The sequence below is a fragment of the Vicia villosa genome, unplaced genomic scaffold (assembly GCF_029867415.1).
Source record: "Vicia villosa cultivar HV-30 ecotype Madison, WI unplaced genomic scaffold, Vvil1.0 ctg.002876F_1_1, whole genome shotgun sequence".
In the NCBI taxonomy this organism is placed as follows: domain Eukaryota; kingdom Viridiplantae; phylum Streptophyta; class Magnoliopsida; order Fabales; family Fabaceae; genus Vicia; species Vicia villosa.
Window position 1 is genome coordinate 103849 of NW_026706055.1, and position 13810 is coordinate 117658.

Sequence of the window (13810 nt, forward strand, 5' to 3'; positions counted from 1 at the left end):
GCAGATTTTGTCTAGACTAGGGTCTTAGTCGTTTGGTCTTTGAAGTTTTCTTTCCTTGTTGCATCTGCTTTTCTGCATACATCTTTTGTAATCCTACTTGTTTAAATCAATGAAAAGTTTAATTCTGTTTCTTTCCTCTCACTACAAGAAAAAATGAGATTTACGACACATGAATTGCGACAGTTCCCACAAAACTGTCCTTATTATTAGACTGCGACGGTTGTCACGACAGTTAGGGTCAACCGTCGTAGATTTTCTAGACCAATTATGTAACAATTGCGACAGTTACTAAAGAACCGTCCTATTTCTACACCTGCGACAGTAAGAGAGAACTGTCGCGATTGTTTTGACCAATCATCTTGCTACTTTCTTTCTTCCTTTATTTTCTCACTTTTTCCATTGTTTTGTTTTTCTAATTTATTTTTATTTTTTTTCTATTTTTATTTTCCATTTTCATTAGTTTTTTTGACGTGACAAATCATTTTCATTAGTTAGTCAATATATAATTTAAGAATTTTTAAATTAAGAAAATTTCAAAATAAAAAATCAAATAATTGATCAATAATTTTAGAGTTTTAAATTTTTAAAAAAATGTTTAAGTAAAGTCATACTCCTATCCTATATTTATTCAACCTTGTTTTATTTAAAATTGTTTCATTTTTATTGTGAAAGAAACTTTCCTTCTATCTAAAACTAAAGGATGGTACGAAGAAGGGAATAAGGGTTCTTTTACAGTGGCTTCCTCAGGGTCACAACACCAGGGAGGACTATCACAAAGAAAACCTTCTTCTTCATCGAATAAATCGGTCGACCGAAATCCATTCTAAATCAATCTTCCAATGTAATGGCTCTTGGATTCGCCGCTCTCGCTATTTCTCTCTTTCTCACTCTCGATCCTGATGTTTCTCCGTCTTCTACCGCTTCTGCGTCTGCAGCTTCCTCTGAAGGCGTCGAGGTTTTTTATTTTCTTAATTTCAATTTCGTTGGTTAGGGTTAGGGATCTTGTGAATTTATAATTGAATTGAATGAAGAAGTAACTAATAAGTGTTGATTTTGTTATTAGTTTGTTTATATTTGGAAATTGTATAGGTTCAGATTACTCATGGTTTAGTTATAAAGCTTATGCACGAGAAGACGAAATCCATGTTGCATTCTCTTGATGTGTCGTATGGTTCTAGCAGTGGACAACAATCGGTTACTGGTTTTCCTACTTTTGATGATTCCAACAGTGACTGGGTAATCTAATCTCGTTCTTCCTATTTGTTTAAGTTATGATTGGATAAATAGATTAATTAAGTACTTATAGGACAAACACTTAACACATAAGTGCTTATTTATAATTCTGTGAAGAAAATAAGGCTTTCACCGCCACTCTGCTTTTCTCCACCACCATGCTTACTCGCAGCAGCTTTTCCTTCCTTTCAATATTTTTCAATTAGCTTGCACTGTCACATCGATACTAAATCCAACTCAAAGTTATGCTTTTTTAATTAGCTTGCATCTTTTCAATTAGCTTGCATCTTTTAACTAGTAGTTTCATTGTTTTGGTTATTCAAACATCTTTGAAAATTTCTTGTTTCGATTGAATGTCCAAAGGTTCATAATGTCAAGTGTGGCCTTTGTATTGGTAGTAAAAGATTATAATACTAATTATTTTATTTTTTTTTAGTTAAAATACTGAATATATTTATTCTGTAGATGCAAAATACTTTTGAAAGGATTCTACAAGTTTAATAATTGTTAGGAATTGGAGGTAGATAAGGTATGTCATATCTATATCCATTCATTCCATTGTTGATAACTTTTTTTGTGAATTATGTGCAGTTTTATAATATTATTTCTTAACCTGGACATCTCTCTAAGATAATATTATATATGTAAGAAAATTGAAGGTTGCCTTCATGTAGGAAAAAAATTAATTCATCTTAGTTTTTTTTCTAAAGAATTTATTCTAATATTGGGAACTATTTTGTGTATAAGGGGATTCATTGTGCAAATATTATAAAGCTTTAGAGCATCCTTAAGAATGACTAAGTATCCTTAAGCAAGACTAAGTATGCTCACTTTGACTTATTATTCAACATATGCTTGACTAATAATGAGTACTAATTTGGAAAGACTTTGAAGATTTATGACTTCCAACTTAGGTTACAAATCTATTTTATGCCTATAAGGATGATCTATGTTGCTTTCATTTTCCCCCTTTTTATCATTAAGTTAAGGTTAAATGAGATTGATGATAACTAATTGAATGCATTTTTTATTGTGAAGGAAATATGCTTGCATGTTGGTTGGTTCTCGTAATCACATTCTGCCCACAAAAGTGTTTCTAGAATTGTCTTACTTTGCTGTTTGTGTTACAAATATGCTTGCTGTCTTTCAATGGTTTTACTTATGAAATCTCAATTTACCTTTTCAATGGTTTTAGTTTATAGTTTCTCTTTACTTGCTGTTATATCTTTAGGCATATTGAAATATTTTCTTTGCTAAATCAATTTTCCTATGCATAGTTTCTGTTAGAATATAGAATTATGGCTAATCATGTAGTAAATTAGTTATTATATTTTTATACTTTATTGTGTACTATAGAAATAACTTATACATCGACGGTTAATATGAAAAGTGCTTATGCAATAAGCTGCAAATTAAACTGCTTATCGAAACATGGCTTAACTCTTATTATTAGTTGTTAACTAGTAGTAGGATTTTCAAAACAGTCTGCAAGCATGTAGAAAATGATATCCCATTGTTTAATGAAAGCAGGGCATGGTAGATAATTTTAATGGCTTAATGAAAGCAGGGCATGGTAGATAATGAAATCTGCAGTAGCAATGCAATATATAAAAAGTTACAGCTCAAAACTGACATTTAATTGAGTTGTTTCTTTTTTGTATTAAAAGGATGCTAGAGTTGAATTTCCACCAAGAGAAGAAAATAGTGTCCCATTCTTCATGCCTCCTCAAATTCGTTCGATTATTCATTCTGCGCAGAATTTGATGATGCTTCTTTTCAGGCTTCTCTTCAATTAGATGCATCTGACCTTAGGTGCTTTTTGAACTCCATCATACACTTATTCTAATTCTTGTGTTTGTTGTGTGGGCTTAATGGTGTCATACATGTTTGTGAATCTCTGATTTTTGAACTCATTTATTTATGTACAGGTTTGTTTTATGTATTTCGCTATATGGAAGTGTTGCAATCATGGGATTTCTCACATTTGGCGACAACACTTTGTCTTGATAATATTGAATATGTCGGTTGGTGCATTTGCTTCCAAAGTTGCATTGTGGATAACAATAAGTTTGAAAACTTGTTGGCCTCTCAATTCTATTTTAATAGTTTCTTTTTAGAGAACAAGTTATTTATTTGAACAAGTTATTTATTCCAGATGTTGTTTTCCTTGATATATTCTAGAGAACAAGTTATTCTAAAGAATTAAGTTTGAATGTTTTTAGTTGACAAGTTTAGTAGAAAAAATTCTTTCTATGAAACTGCATTATAAATTTTATAGCTACAATTGTTTCTGGTTAATTCTGAATTTTGATGTATTGTTATGTTTGATCTTGAGAAATATCTATGTTTCAATTTTGAATTTACTAGTTAACATTTAATCATTAGTTAACTTTTTTTTATTTATTTTAAATTTCTACATTTAGAGGGGGTTACAAACCTCCGTAATTTTTTTAAAAATTAAATGTAATAAAATAACGACAGTTTAAAACCGTCGCAACAAGAATTAAAAAAGAACTCAAACTAAAGTTCACGACGGTTTGTAACCGTCGCTACTTACAATTTACGACAGTTTCCTACCCGTCGCGACTGATAACGACTGTTGGAAAGACGGTTTTAACAACCGTCGCAATACACCCTGGCGACACAGCTTTCCACGACAGTTACACAACTGTCGCGCCTTGCAATTTGTGGCTGTTAAAATCGTCGTAACATGCCAAAACTAGCCGTCGCAATTTGCCAATCTTCTTGTAGTGTCTGTTGTTTTCTACATCTGAATCTTTTATATTCTTTTTGATGTTATGACAAAAAGGGGGAGAAAATAAATGATAAATGATCTGATTAATATTATCAGTTACCGGGTAAAAAAGCCCCACATTACTAACAGAACTTGCAAAGTTCTATGCCTTAAGTTGTGTTGTTGCAGGAATCGAAGATTCAAGATCAACATAAGAAGCAACAAGATGAATCAAGTTCTTGGATTCTTGAAGCAAGCTGAGTGCTATGAAGCTTCAGAATCAGAAGCAAGAAGGAAGAATGTTCAGATATTCTGATGATAGAATATGATATGATTCTGAATGTCTATTTGTTCTGATACATTCTATATGGCTTATATGGCTCTGATACATATTATATGTTCTGAAACATATTTTATGTTCTGATTCATTCATGCTGACTTCTGTCGTTTAGTTTTGTTCTGTAACATTTTAGGATGTAGAGATGCTCTGATGATGCTCTGGTACATTCAACAATGTTCTGATACAATCTAGCATGAAGTGATGAAAGAAGAAATTCAAGCTCTGAAGCTGTCCCACGGAAGCAAGAATCAGAAGCTGTGAATGTTCTGAAGATCAAAGAAATTCAAGTTCTGAAGCTGTCCGATGGAAGCAAAAGTCAGAAGCTGTGAATGTTCTGAAGATCAAAGAAATTCAAGTTCTGAAGTTGTCCGATGGAAGCAAAAGTCAGAAGCTGTGAATGTTCTGAGGATCTTAAGAAATTCAATGTTCTGAAGCTGTCCTATGGAAGCAGAAATCAGAAGTAATGAATGTTCTGAAGATCAAGCACTGTGAACGTCTCTACCGAAATAATCAGGGAAGTCTTTTATTATTAAAATTCTTCTAGTATTAATTTCAGGGGGAGATTATTCATCTCAGGGGTAGATTGTTAATCTCAGGGGGAGACATATTCACATGCTCATGCTATAGCTGTGTAATTTGTCTTTAGCCGTCTGCTCTTTCTGATCGCAAATTCATATCATTTATATATGTTTTTGTCATCATCAAAAAGGGGGAGATTGTTAGAACAAGATTTGTTCTGATCAATATTCTTAGTTTTGATGATAACAAGGATATGAATTTTGTGTGAGATAATGTGGTACTCTAATACATTGCAATTTCCCTTTCAGGAAATATATAAAGAGTATGCACAAATCAGCGCTCAGAAGCTTTGTCTCAGAAGGTTCAGCATGCAACATCAGAACATGGTCTGGCAAGACATCAGAAGATGGTCAAGGCAGAATCAGAACATGGGTCTATGAAAGCATCAGAAGAACTTGAGATCAGAAGCAGAAGCACTGAAGTTCTCATGGTATCACGCTCAGAAGCACTTCAAGGTCAGAAGACAAGAAGATGCTATGCACCAAGCTGTTTGACTCTGATGATATTCAAATATTTTATTCAAAAACATCAGATCAGAAGAAAGTACAGGTGGCAGGCTACGCTGACTGACAAAAGGAACGTTGGAAGCTATTAAAGGCAACGTCAGTAGACATAGCGTGAACAAGGCTCGAGGTAGTTGACAAAAGCGTGAAACATTAAATGCAATGCTGTACGGAATATGCAAAGCATTAAATGCGCCCAACGGTCATCTTCTCAAACGCCTATAAATATGAAGTTCTGATGAGAAGCAAGGTGGACGATTTGCTAACAATAAACTTGCTGAAACGCTGTTCAAATTCAAAGCTCAGAAACTTCATCTTCATCAAACCTCACCACATTGCTGTTGTAATATATTAGTGAGATTAAGCTTAAACGTTAAGAGAAATATCACTGTTGTGATTATAGCTTTTAAGAAGCATTGTAAAACTCTTATTTGATTACATTAATTTGTAAGTAACTAGAGTGATCAAGTGTTGATCAGGATACTCTAGGAAGTCTTAGCTTGTGTCTAAGCAGTTGTAATTAGAGTGATCACGTGGTGGTCAGGATACTCTAAGAAAGTCTTAGCTTGTGTCTAAGCATTTGTTCCTGGAGTGATCAGGTTGTGATCAGGATACTCTAGAAGACTTAGTCGCGGACTAAGTGGAAAACCATTAGTGGATTAAATCCTCAGGTGAGGTAAATCACTCCGTGGGGGTGGACTGGAGTAGTTTAGTTAACAACGTACCAGGATAAAAATAACTGTGCATATTGTTTTTATCGTTCAAGTTTTTTAGACTACACTTATTCAAACCCCCCCTTTCTAAGTGTTTTTCTATCCTTCATGTTATGTGTTGGTATGTGGTGAATAACAATTGTTGGTATGATGTGTGGTAATATATTCATGATAATTGTGATTGGATATGTGATGGTGGTAGAGTTTTGTTGTAATTGTTAATTGTGTTGTGAATGTTGTGTACAATTGGCGGATAATTCATAGAGTTGGATTATTGTGGTATGCGGTAAGTTAAGATTTGATGAGATAATCTTAATTACATATATTGTTGATATTTGTACATACATTCATAGCATGGTCAGCTTTATGGTGGAAGCGGTGAAACTTGGGTTCACATGGTAAGAGACGTTGATCCTTGAATGGAAATAAGCGTAGAAGACGTGATCCTTAATTAGAGATAGGCGTATTGGCTTTGATCTTGTCCGGATCGGAAGCGTGGCTTGGATTTAAGATATTGAATCGGAAAGCGGTGAAACATTGGGTTCACAGGGTACCACATGCATTGACTCACATTTATACATTTGAGTCACATTGTGTGCTATGTGATTATTTTTGTATCTATGAGATTGCTTTGTATGATGATTAATATATGGTATATGAGTTCTCTATTTGGAGAAGAGTGATGACTTGTGAAATGTATGCTTGTATATGTTTGCATTTCCCATTATTATGTATTCTATTTAAATTTAAATTCTTAATTGTCCAATAGGCTTTATGTTCCAATTCTACCGGGAGGTGACATGATTTTCCATAAACGAGTTTGAATGGGGTGGTTCCTATTGGAGTTTTGAAAGCTGTTCTATAAGCCCATAAAGATTCATTTAACTTAGATGACCAATCCTTTCTAGATATAGCAACAGTCTTTTCCAATATTTGCTTTATTTCTCGGTTAGAGACTTCTACTTGTCCGCTTGTTTGTGGATGGTATGATGTAGCTATTCGATGATTCACTCCATATTTTCGAAGGAGTTTTTCAAGGATTCTTGAAATGAAATGAGATCCACCATCGCTAATTACCAATCTTGGTACACCAAACCTAGGAAAGATAACATTTTTAAAGAGTTTGATCACTACTCGTGTGTCGTTTGTAGGAGAAGCGATAGCTTCTATCAATTTCGAAACGTAATCGACAGCCACGAGGATATATTTATTTTCAAATGATGATGGAAAGGGGCCCATAAAGTCTATTCCCCAGACGTCAAATATTTCTACTTCTAGAATGCCTTTTTGAGGCATTTCGTCTCGTCTCGAGATATTTCCAGTTCGTTGACATCTATCACAGTTTATAACGGCAAAGTGAACGTCTTTCCATAGGTTGAGCCAATAGAGTCCATATTGGAGGATTTTATCACAGGTTTTAGACGTGCTAGGATGTCCTCCATAAGGGGCTGAATGGCAATGCATTATTATACTTCCTATTTCTTCCTCAGGTACACTACGTACGTCTAAAGATTCCATCGGGGCCTCTCTTGAAAAGAAGTGGGTCGTCCCAATAGTATTTTTTGAGGTCATGGAAGAATTTCTTCTTCTGTTGTTAGCTTAGATCGGGGGGAAGTACACCAGCGGCTAAATAATTTACGAAATCCACATACCAGGGTGTAATGGTCATTGCAAAGGTGGTTGCGGCAGGTTCTTCGGGATTATTTCTTTCTAGTTGAGCTATAAGCTTCTCGTAAGGAAAATCATCGTTAATAGGTACGGTTTCAGGTTCTAGGTTTTCTAAGCGAGAAAGGTGGTCTGCTACTACATTTTCTGTTCCTATTTTATCTTTTATTTCTAAATCAAATTCTTGCAATAGCAAGATCCATCTTAAGAGTCTCGGTTTAGCATCCTTTTTAGTTAATAAGTACCTAATAGCGGCATGGTCGGTGTATATTATTATTTTGGCTCCTACTAGGTATGAGCGGAATTTATCCAAAGCGAAAACTACAGCTAAAAGCTCTTTCTCAGTTGTAGCGTAGTTCATTTGAGCTTCGTCCATAGTTCTACTTGCATAGTAAATAACGTGAAGTTTCTTATCTTTTCTTTGACCTAGGACGGCGCCTACAGCGTAATCGCTTGCATCACACATTATTTCGAATGGTTCGGTCCAATCAGGAGGTTGCATGATGGGTGCGGAGATTAATGCTTCCTTAAGGGTTTTGAAGGCTTCTAAACACTTGTCATCAAAGGCGAAATCGGCGTATTTCATTAGTAGTTCGGTTAGTGGTTTAGTTATCTTTGAGAAGTTTTTAATGAAGCGTCGGTAAAATCCAGTGCGTCCTAAGAGACATCGTATCTCTCTAACGGGTTTTGGAGGTTGAAGGTTTTCAATAACTTCTATTTTAGCTCTGTCTACTTCAATTCCTCTATTCGATACTATATGTTCTAGCACAATCCATTCTTGTACCATAAAGTGACACTTTTCCCAATTTCGGACTAAATTAACCTTCACACAACGTTCTAGGACTTTTTCTAAATTCGCAAGACATCCTTTGAAACGTTGTCCACATACGGAAAAGTCGTCCATTAAGACTTCCACAATATTATCTAGGAAGTCGCCAAATATTACCATCATACATCTTTGGAATGTCTCAAGTGCGTTACATAATTCGAATGGCATTCGTCGGTAGGCAAAGGTTCCAAAAGGGCAGGTGAAAGTTGTTTTCTCTTGGTCATCAGGATGGATTGGGATTTGGAAGAAACCAGAGTAACCATCTAAATAGCAGAAATGGGAATGTCTAGCTAAGCGTTCTAACATTTGATCAATGAATGGCAGGGGAAATGGTCTTTACGAGTGGCTTTATTCAGTTTTCTGTAATCTATGCACATTCGCCAACCAGATTCAACTCTTTTGGTTATAGTTTCTCCCTTCTCATTCTAAATCACCATGACTCCTCCTTTTTTAGGCACTACATGAACAGAACTAACCCATTTACTATCGGATATGGGGTATATTATCCCAGCTTCTAATAGTTTCAAAACTTCCTTCCTAACTACTTCGCTCATGATCAGGTTAAGTCTCCTCTTATGATCTCTAGAGGTTTTCGAGTCTTCCTCGAGCATAATTCGATGCATATAGACAGAAGGGCTTATCCCTTTGAGATAAGATATCTTATAGCCTAAAGCTGTTGGATATTTCCTTAGGACTTCTAATAGTTTTTCGATTTCAATCGGTCCTAAGTCAGCATTGACTATTACAGGTCTTTCAAGTTCAGTATCTAAGAATTCATATCTTAGATTGTTAGGAAGCGTTTTGAGTTCGTCAGTCAGTTTACTAGGAGCAGGTGTAGGTTTAGGTGTTGGTGTTAAACATTCTGTTAAACTTAGGTTTTGGTTTTCTTCTTGCTTGTCATCATCAGATGTTTCGGTTATTGGGATTTCTAGGATTTCAGGGTTTTCGAGTGGTTCGATCTTCTTTTCTCTGACGCATTGGTCAGTGATGTCCATGAAACAACATGTGTCGGCAATTGCGGGTGCTTTTAAGAAGTGAGATAGAATTAATTCAATCTTCTCTTCTCCAACTTCGAAGGTTAGTTTTCCTCGTTTAACGTCTATGATTGCACCAGCTGTTTCTAAGAATGGCCTTCCTAATATGATTGGGTTGTTAGAATCTTCCTGGATATCCATGATGATAAAATCAGTTGGGATGTAGAATTGACCTACTCGCACAGGGATATTTTCCAACATTCCCACAGGGTATTTAACTGAACGGTTAGCCAGTTGAAGACACATTCTCGTTGTTTTAAGCTCACCTAGTTTTGGTTTCTTACCGGTTGAAAGAGGCATCAAACTAACACTAGCTCCTAAATCACATAAGGCTTTATCTATAACAGTCCTTCCTATTACACAGGGTATGGAAAAACTTCCAGGATCTTTTAGTTTGGGAGGCATGTTGTAATGATAGCGCTACATTCTGTGGTAAGCGTTACAGTTTCGTTATCCTCGAGTTTCTTTTTGTTTGATAGAATTTCTTTTAAGAATTTAGCATACGAAGGCATCTGAGTTATAGCTTCTGTGAAAGGTATGGTTATGTTTAATTTTTTCAGAAGTTCTACAAAATTTTTAAATTGCGCTTCGGTTTTAGATTTAGCTAATCTCTGGGGGTAAGGAATTGGTGGCTTATAAGGTGGTGGTGGAACGTAAGGTTTTTCTTTTTCAGGTTCCACTTCGGCATTGTTTTCATTTGTTCTAGCGGTTTGATCATCAATTGATGTCTTTTTGGTTTCCTTTGGCTCTTGTTGTGACATGGGTGCGTTTTGAGTTCTATGATCGATAGGTCCATCGTAATTCGTTCCACTTTGCAGTGTAATCGCGTTCGCATGTCCTTTAGGATTAGGTTGTGGTTGAGCAGGAAACGTACAAGTAGGGGCAGCAGTAGGTGCTTGTTGTTGAGCCACTTGTGAGATTTGTGTTTCTAGATTTGATAATTGTTTTAGTTGCTCACTATTATGAATGTTTTGATTTAGGAAGTCTTTGTTGGTTTGTTATTGGGAAGCTATGAAGTTTTGCATCACGATTTCTAGATTTGACTTCCTAGGGGCGTTTGGAGCAGCTACAGGCGCTTTTTGATAGCCAGGTGGGACAGCAGGTGCTTGTCCAGGCGCGTACAACGCATTGTTGTTCTTATACGAAACATTTGGATGGTTCTTCCATCCAGGGTTGTACGTGTTAGAATAAGGGTTTCCTTGAGCATAGTTTACTTGGTCAGATGGAATACCAGTCAGGAGTTAACATTCGGCAACGACATGTCCAGTTAATCCACAAATCTCGCAGTTAGGTGCTACAACAGCTGCGGTGGCTGAAGGAGTGATGGTTAAGTTCTTGATCTTTCGAGTTAAAGCGTCTACTTTAGCGTTAACGCTGTCTATACCACTTACTTCGTACATTCCTCCTATGGTTTGGGTTTTCTCTAGCGCAGCTTGTTCTCCTCCCCATTGATAATGGTTTTGTGTCATGTTTTCTATGAGGTCGTATGCTTCATCATGGGGTTTGTCCATTAGAGCTCCGCCAGTAGCGGCATCTATAGTCATTTTAGTGTTTTAAAGTAGACCACCATAGAAAGTATGGATGTGTCATACCCCAAAATTTGCCTTCCATATTCCATTCACAATGATTCAAAGTTCAAGATTCAAATCCAAAACCATGCTCATCCTTTTTGGTATTTTATTTATATTTTATTTGAATTTTATTCATATAAATACAAAATAAAGTAAATAAAATACAAGATATATGAATTATCTCATAGGGTTTCCATTTATTGACTCATCTAAGGGCCCAAATGACATTGTGAAAGGGTCCAAAGTTATTGGTATTTGGTTGAGAAAGAGGAGGGTATCAAAATAGTAAGTTTCATGATTTTTTTAAAAGAAATTCTTTCTCTTAAGATCCAAGCCCAAAGAAACCCTAGGTGACAGATATATATTCTAAAAATACTCAAAAAGTGGGGGAGGACGAAATTTTGGCACAAGGAAACCCTAACCAAAAGTTCAAATTTTGTCAAGGAAGGGTGTAACCTCAAAACCTCGTTTCCATCCCTTTCCAGCAAGATCTAAGCCTTCTATTATCACGCTGAGGAGTTCAGAAGCCAGGCCCGACCATTCTTGAAGCCTCTCACGTCCTGAATCACTGCAACTCAAGCAACTCCGGTGGTTAAAACTTTTATGCTTTCATATTTACATGCCATGCGTTTTTAACCGTGTTCATACATATATTCGTGTTTATGTTGGTGTTCAGATGCACTTTGACTCTTTATATGCAAGTTCTAACGCAGGGATAGAGACTTGCCATTGTTAGGGCAAGATTTCGAGGAAGCTTCAAAACCATAGTTGTAGGCCGTTTCAGGAGAAACTAATCGGTCCATTAGATTCGCAAGGTCTTATATAGTGGATCTGGGTGGTTTTTGTTTTGCGTTTGGCTGATTTTTCAGGTGCGACCACCAGGCTCGTCGGAGAAGGTGGCGGAGCGTCACTGTTCCGGTGGCAGTCCAGTTGCAGGTTTGTACACGTGACCACACGGCAAGCTGCTATTGGGTGGTCAGAAAGTCAATCTCCCTCTACGCGCGTGTCATGAGCCGGTTCGCCAATCAATAAATTCTGGGCCCCACGCATATGTTTTGGTTTGAATATTTGAAATCCAATAGTTGTTATGATGTAGTTTTTGTTTTGTATAGTAATATTAAAAGGCGCAGGTGACTGGGATTGTTAGGGGCTTCGCTTGATAACAATGGGGTTGTGGGTTCGATCCCCACTCCTTTGCTATTTTTTTCAACAATTTCACACAAGGAATCCTGTGCAGACACTTCATTAACCTCTACAATGGACTCTCCGCGCTCAGCCATATGATTATGCCAGATCCAGATCTAACGTCCAGGAAGGAGGAGGTGTATACCATGGGCATTCAGCCAGTCATATGCAATCCGGTCCAGGTTCTTCAATATCATTTATTTATTTATTTGTTTTATTTAATCATTTAAATTAAATTAATTGTGATTATTTTAATTAATTAATTAGAATTAGGATTAGAAACAATTAGGATTAAGTTAGTATTTAGGATTATCCCGATTATTTTTCCGAGTATCTCCTCGATTAAATTCGAGTTAATTTAATTTATTCAACTTTTGTTATAAAAACCACACAAATCCTAAAAAGGTTATCCGTGCATTAGGGTTCGCCCAATCCCATGGCCAGAGTATTAGGATTAGGGTTTTCCAACCAACTTAGGTCTTTAGCCGAATAATTTAATTTATTATTCGCTTCGATTAAATCAATTGATCGCGGTGGGTAATAATCAAATAATTAAAATAATTCAAATATATATTATTTGGCTAAAGGGTTTCAACCATCTTATTGGTTGCGATGATTAGCCTATTTTTCTTTGAAAATTCGTTATTATTTGTAATCTAATCTATCGATTATGAGGGATAACGATAATTAAAATACATACATTTGCTATTCGCGGTAATTGAATCTATCGATTATAGTGGTTAGTAATCCTCCCTTTAACCCGTTAGCCATGGTAATCAAACCTATTGATTATTGCAACTAACGGTAACATATTAAAACCAGGGTTGTACGCCCAAACATTTAAAACACACTAAACCACGATACTACGGATTTTCATCTCTTCAACACCGCGATGTTCACAACTACGATAAGGTAATTCAAAATACCTTCGAACTTCGCATTTCAAAACAATTTTAAAACAACTTCAAAACACCTCCATAATAAAATTCTAATTCTAAGGCGTACAACCCTGTCCCCGAACTACGTTGACTCTGATTCTCCATAAGGAGATACGTAGGCACTTGGCAACAAGGCGAGTCCCCCTCCCTAAAATCTCAATTTTCCTCCTATTCATTTCCTTAGCTATAAACCTTAATAATTTAGCCATAAAACTGTTACCTTAGATTCAAAGCCATAGGAAAGGGTTGAGGGTGCCTAACACCTTCCCTCGACCTGAATATAGTATCTTACCCTGATCTCTATACTGCGTAGGGTTTCCGATTCGCCCTTCAGAATAGGTGGCGACTCTCTAAGCTTTAAATTTTAGGCAGGTTGCTACAGCTGGCGACTCTGCTGGGGACAACTATAATGGTGAATACTATGCTCCTATAGGTTTTGGCAGGGTTTAGGATTGACAACTTTTTAGGGTTTGGCTAATTCGCCTC

At 36.2% G+C, this 13810-nt stretch overlaps 1 protein-coding gene across 3 annotated transcripts; it reads left to right on the top strand.

Moving 5' to 3' along the window:
• Positions 1-670: 670 nt before the first annotated feature.
• LOC131639978 (stromal cell-derived factor 2-like protein) lies at positions 671-3406 on the top strand. 3 transcript variants are annotated; one of them, XR_009295118.1, is made up of 5 exons: positions 671-955; positions 1090-1236; positions 1699-1762; positions 2901-3045; positions 3162-3406. XR_009295118.1 is itself a non-coding variant. In XM_058910394.1 (4 exons), the coding sequence occupies exons 1-3, from the start codon at positions 845-847 to the stop codon at positions 3027-3029; spliced, it is 387 nt and encodes a 128-aa protein (XP_058766377.1). In that variant the 5' UTR covers positions 671-844; the 3' UTR covers positions 3030-3045; positions 3162-3406. The 3 variants fall into 3 exon arrangements, 2 of the variants coding, with proteins under 2 accessions (XP_058766377.1, XP_058766378.1); XM_058910394.1 differs by lacking the exon at positions 1699-1762; XM_058910395.1 differs by lacking the exons at positions 2901-3045; positions 3162-3406 and adding an exon at positions 2764-2843.
• Positions 3407-13810: the final 10404 nt, after the last annotated feature.

What these genes read in the sequence shown, in the direction of transcription:
- LOC131639978 (XM_058910394.1), top strand. Translation starts at nt 845, where the DNA reads ATGGCTCTTGGATTCGCCGCTCTCGCTATTTCTCTCTTTCTCACTCTC. An exon ending in CTTCCTCTGAAGGCGTCGAG is followed by an intron (nt 956 to 1,089) that starts GTTTTTTATTTT and finishes GAAATTGTATAG; the next exon opens with GTTCAGATTACTCATGGTTT. An exon ending in ATGATTCCAACAGTGACTGG is followed by an intron (nt 1,237 to 2,900) that starts GTAATCTAATCT and finishes TTGTATTAAAAG; the next exon opens with GATGCTAGAGTTGAATTTCC.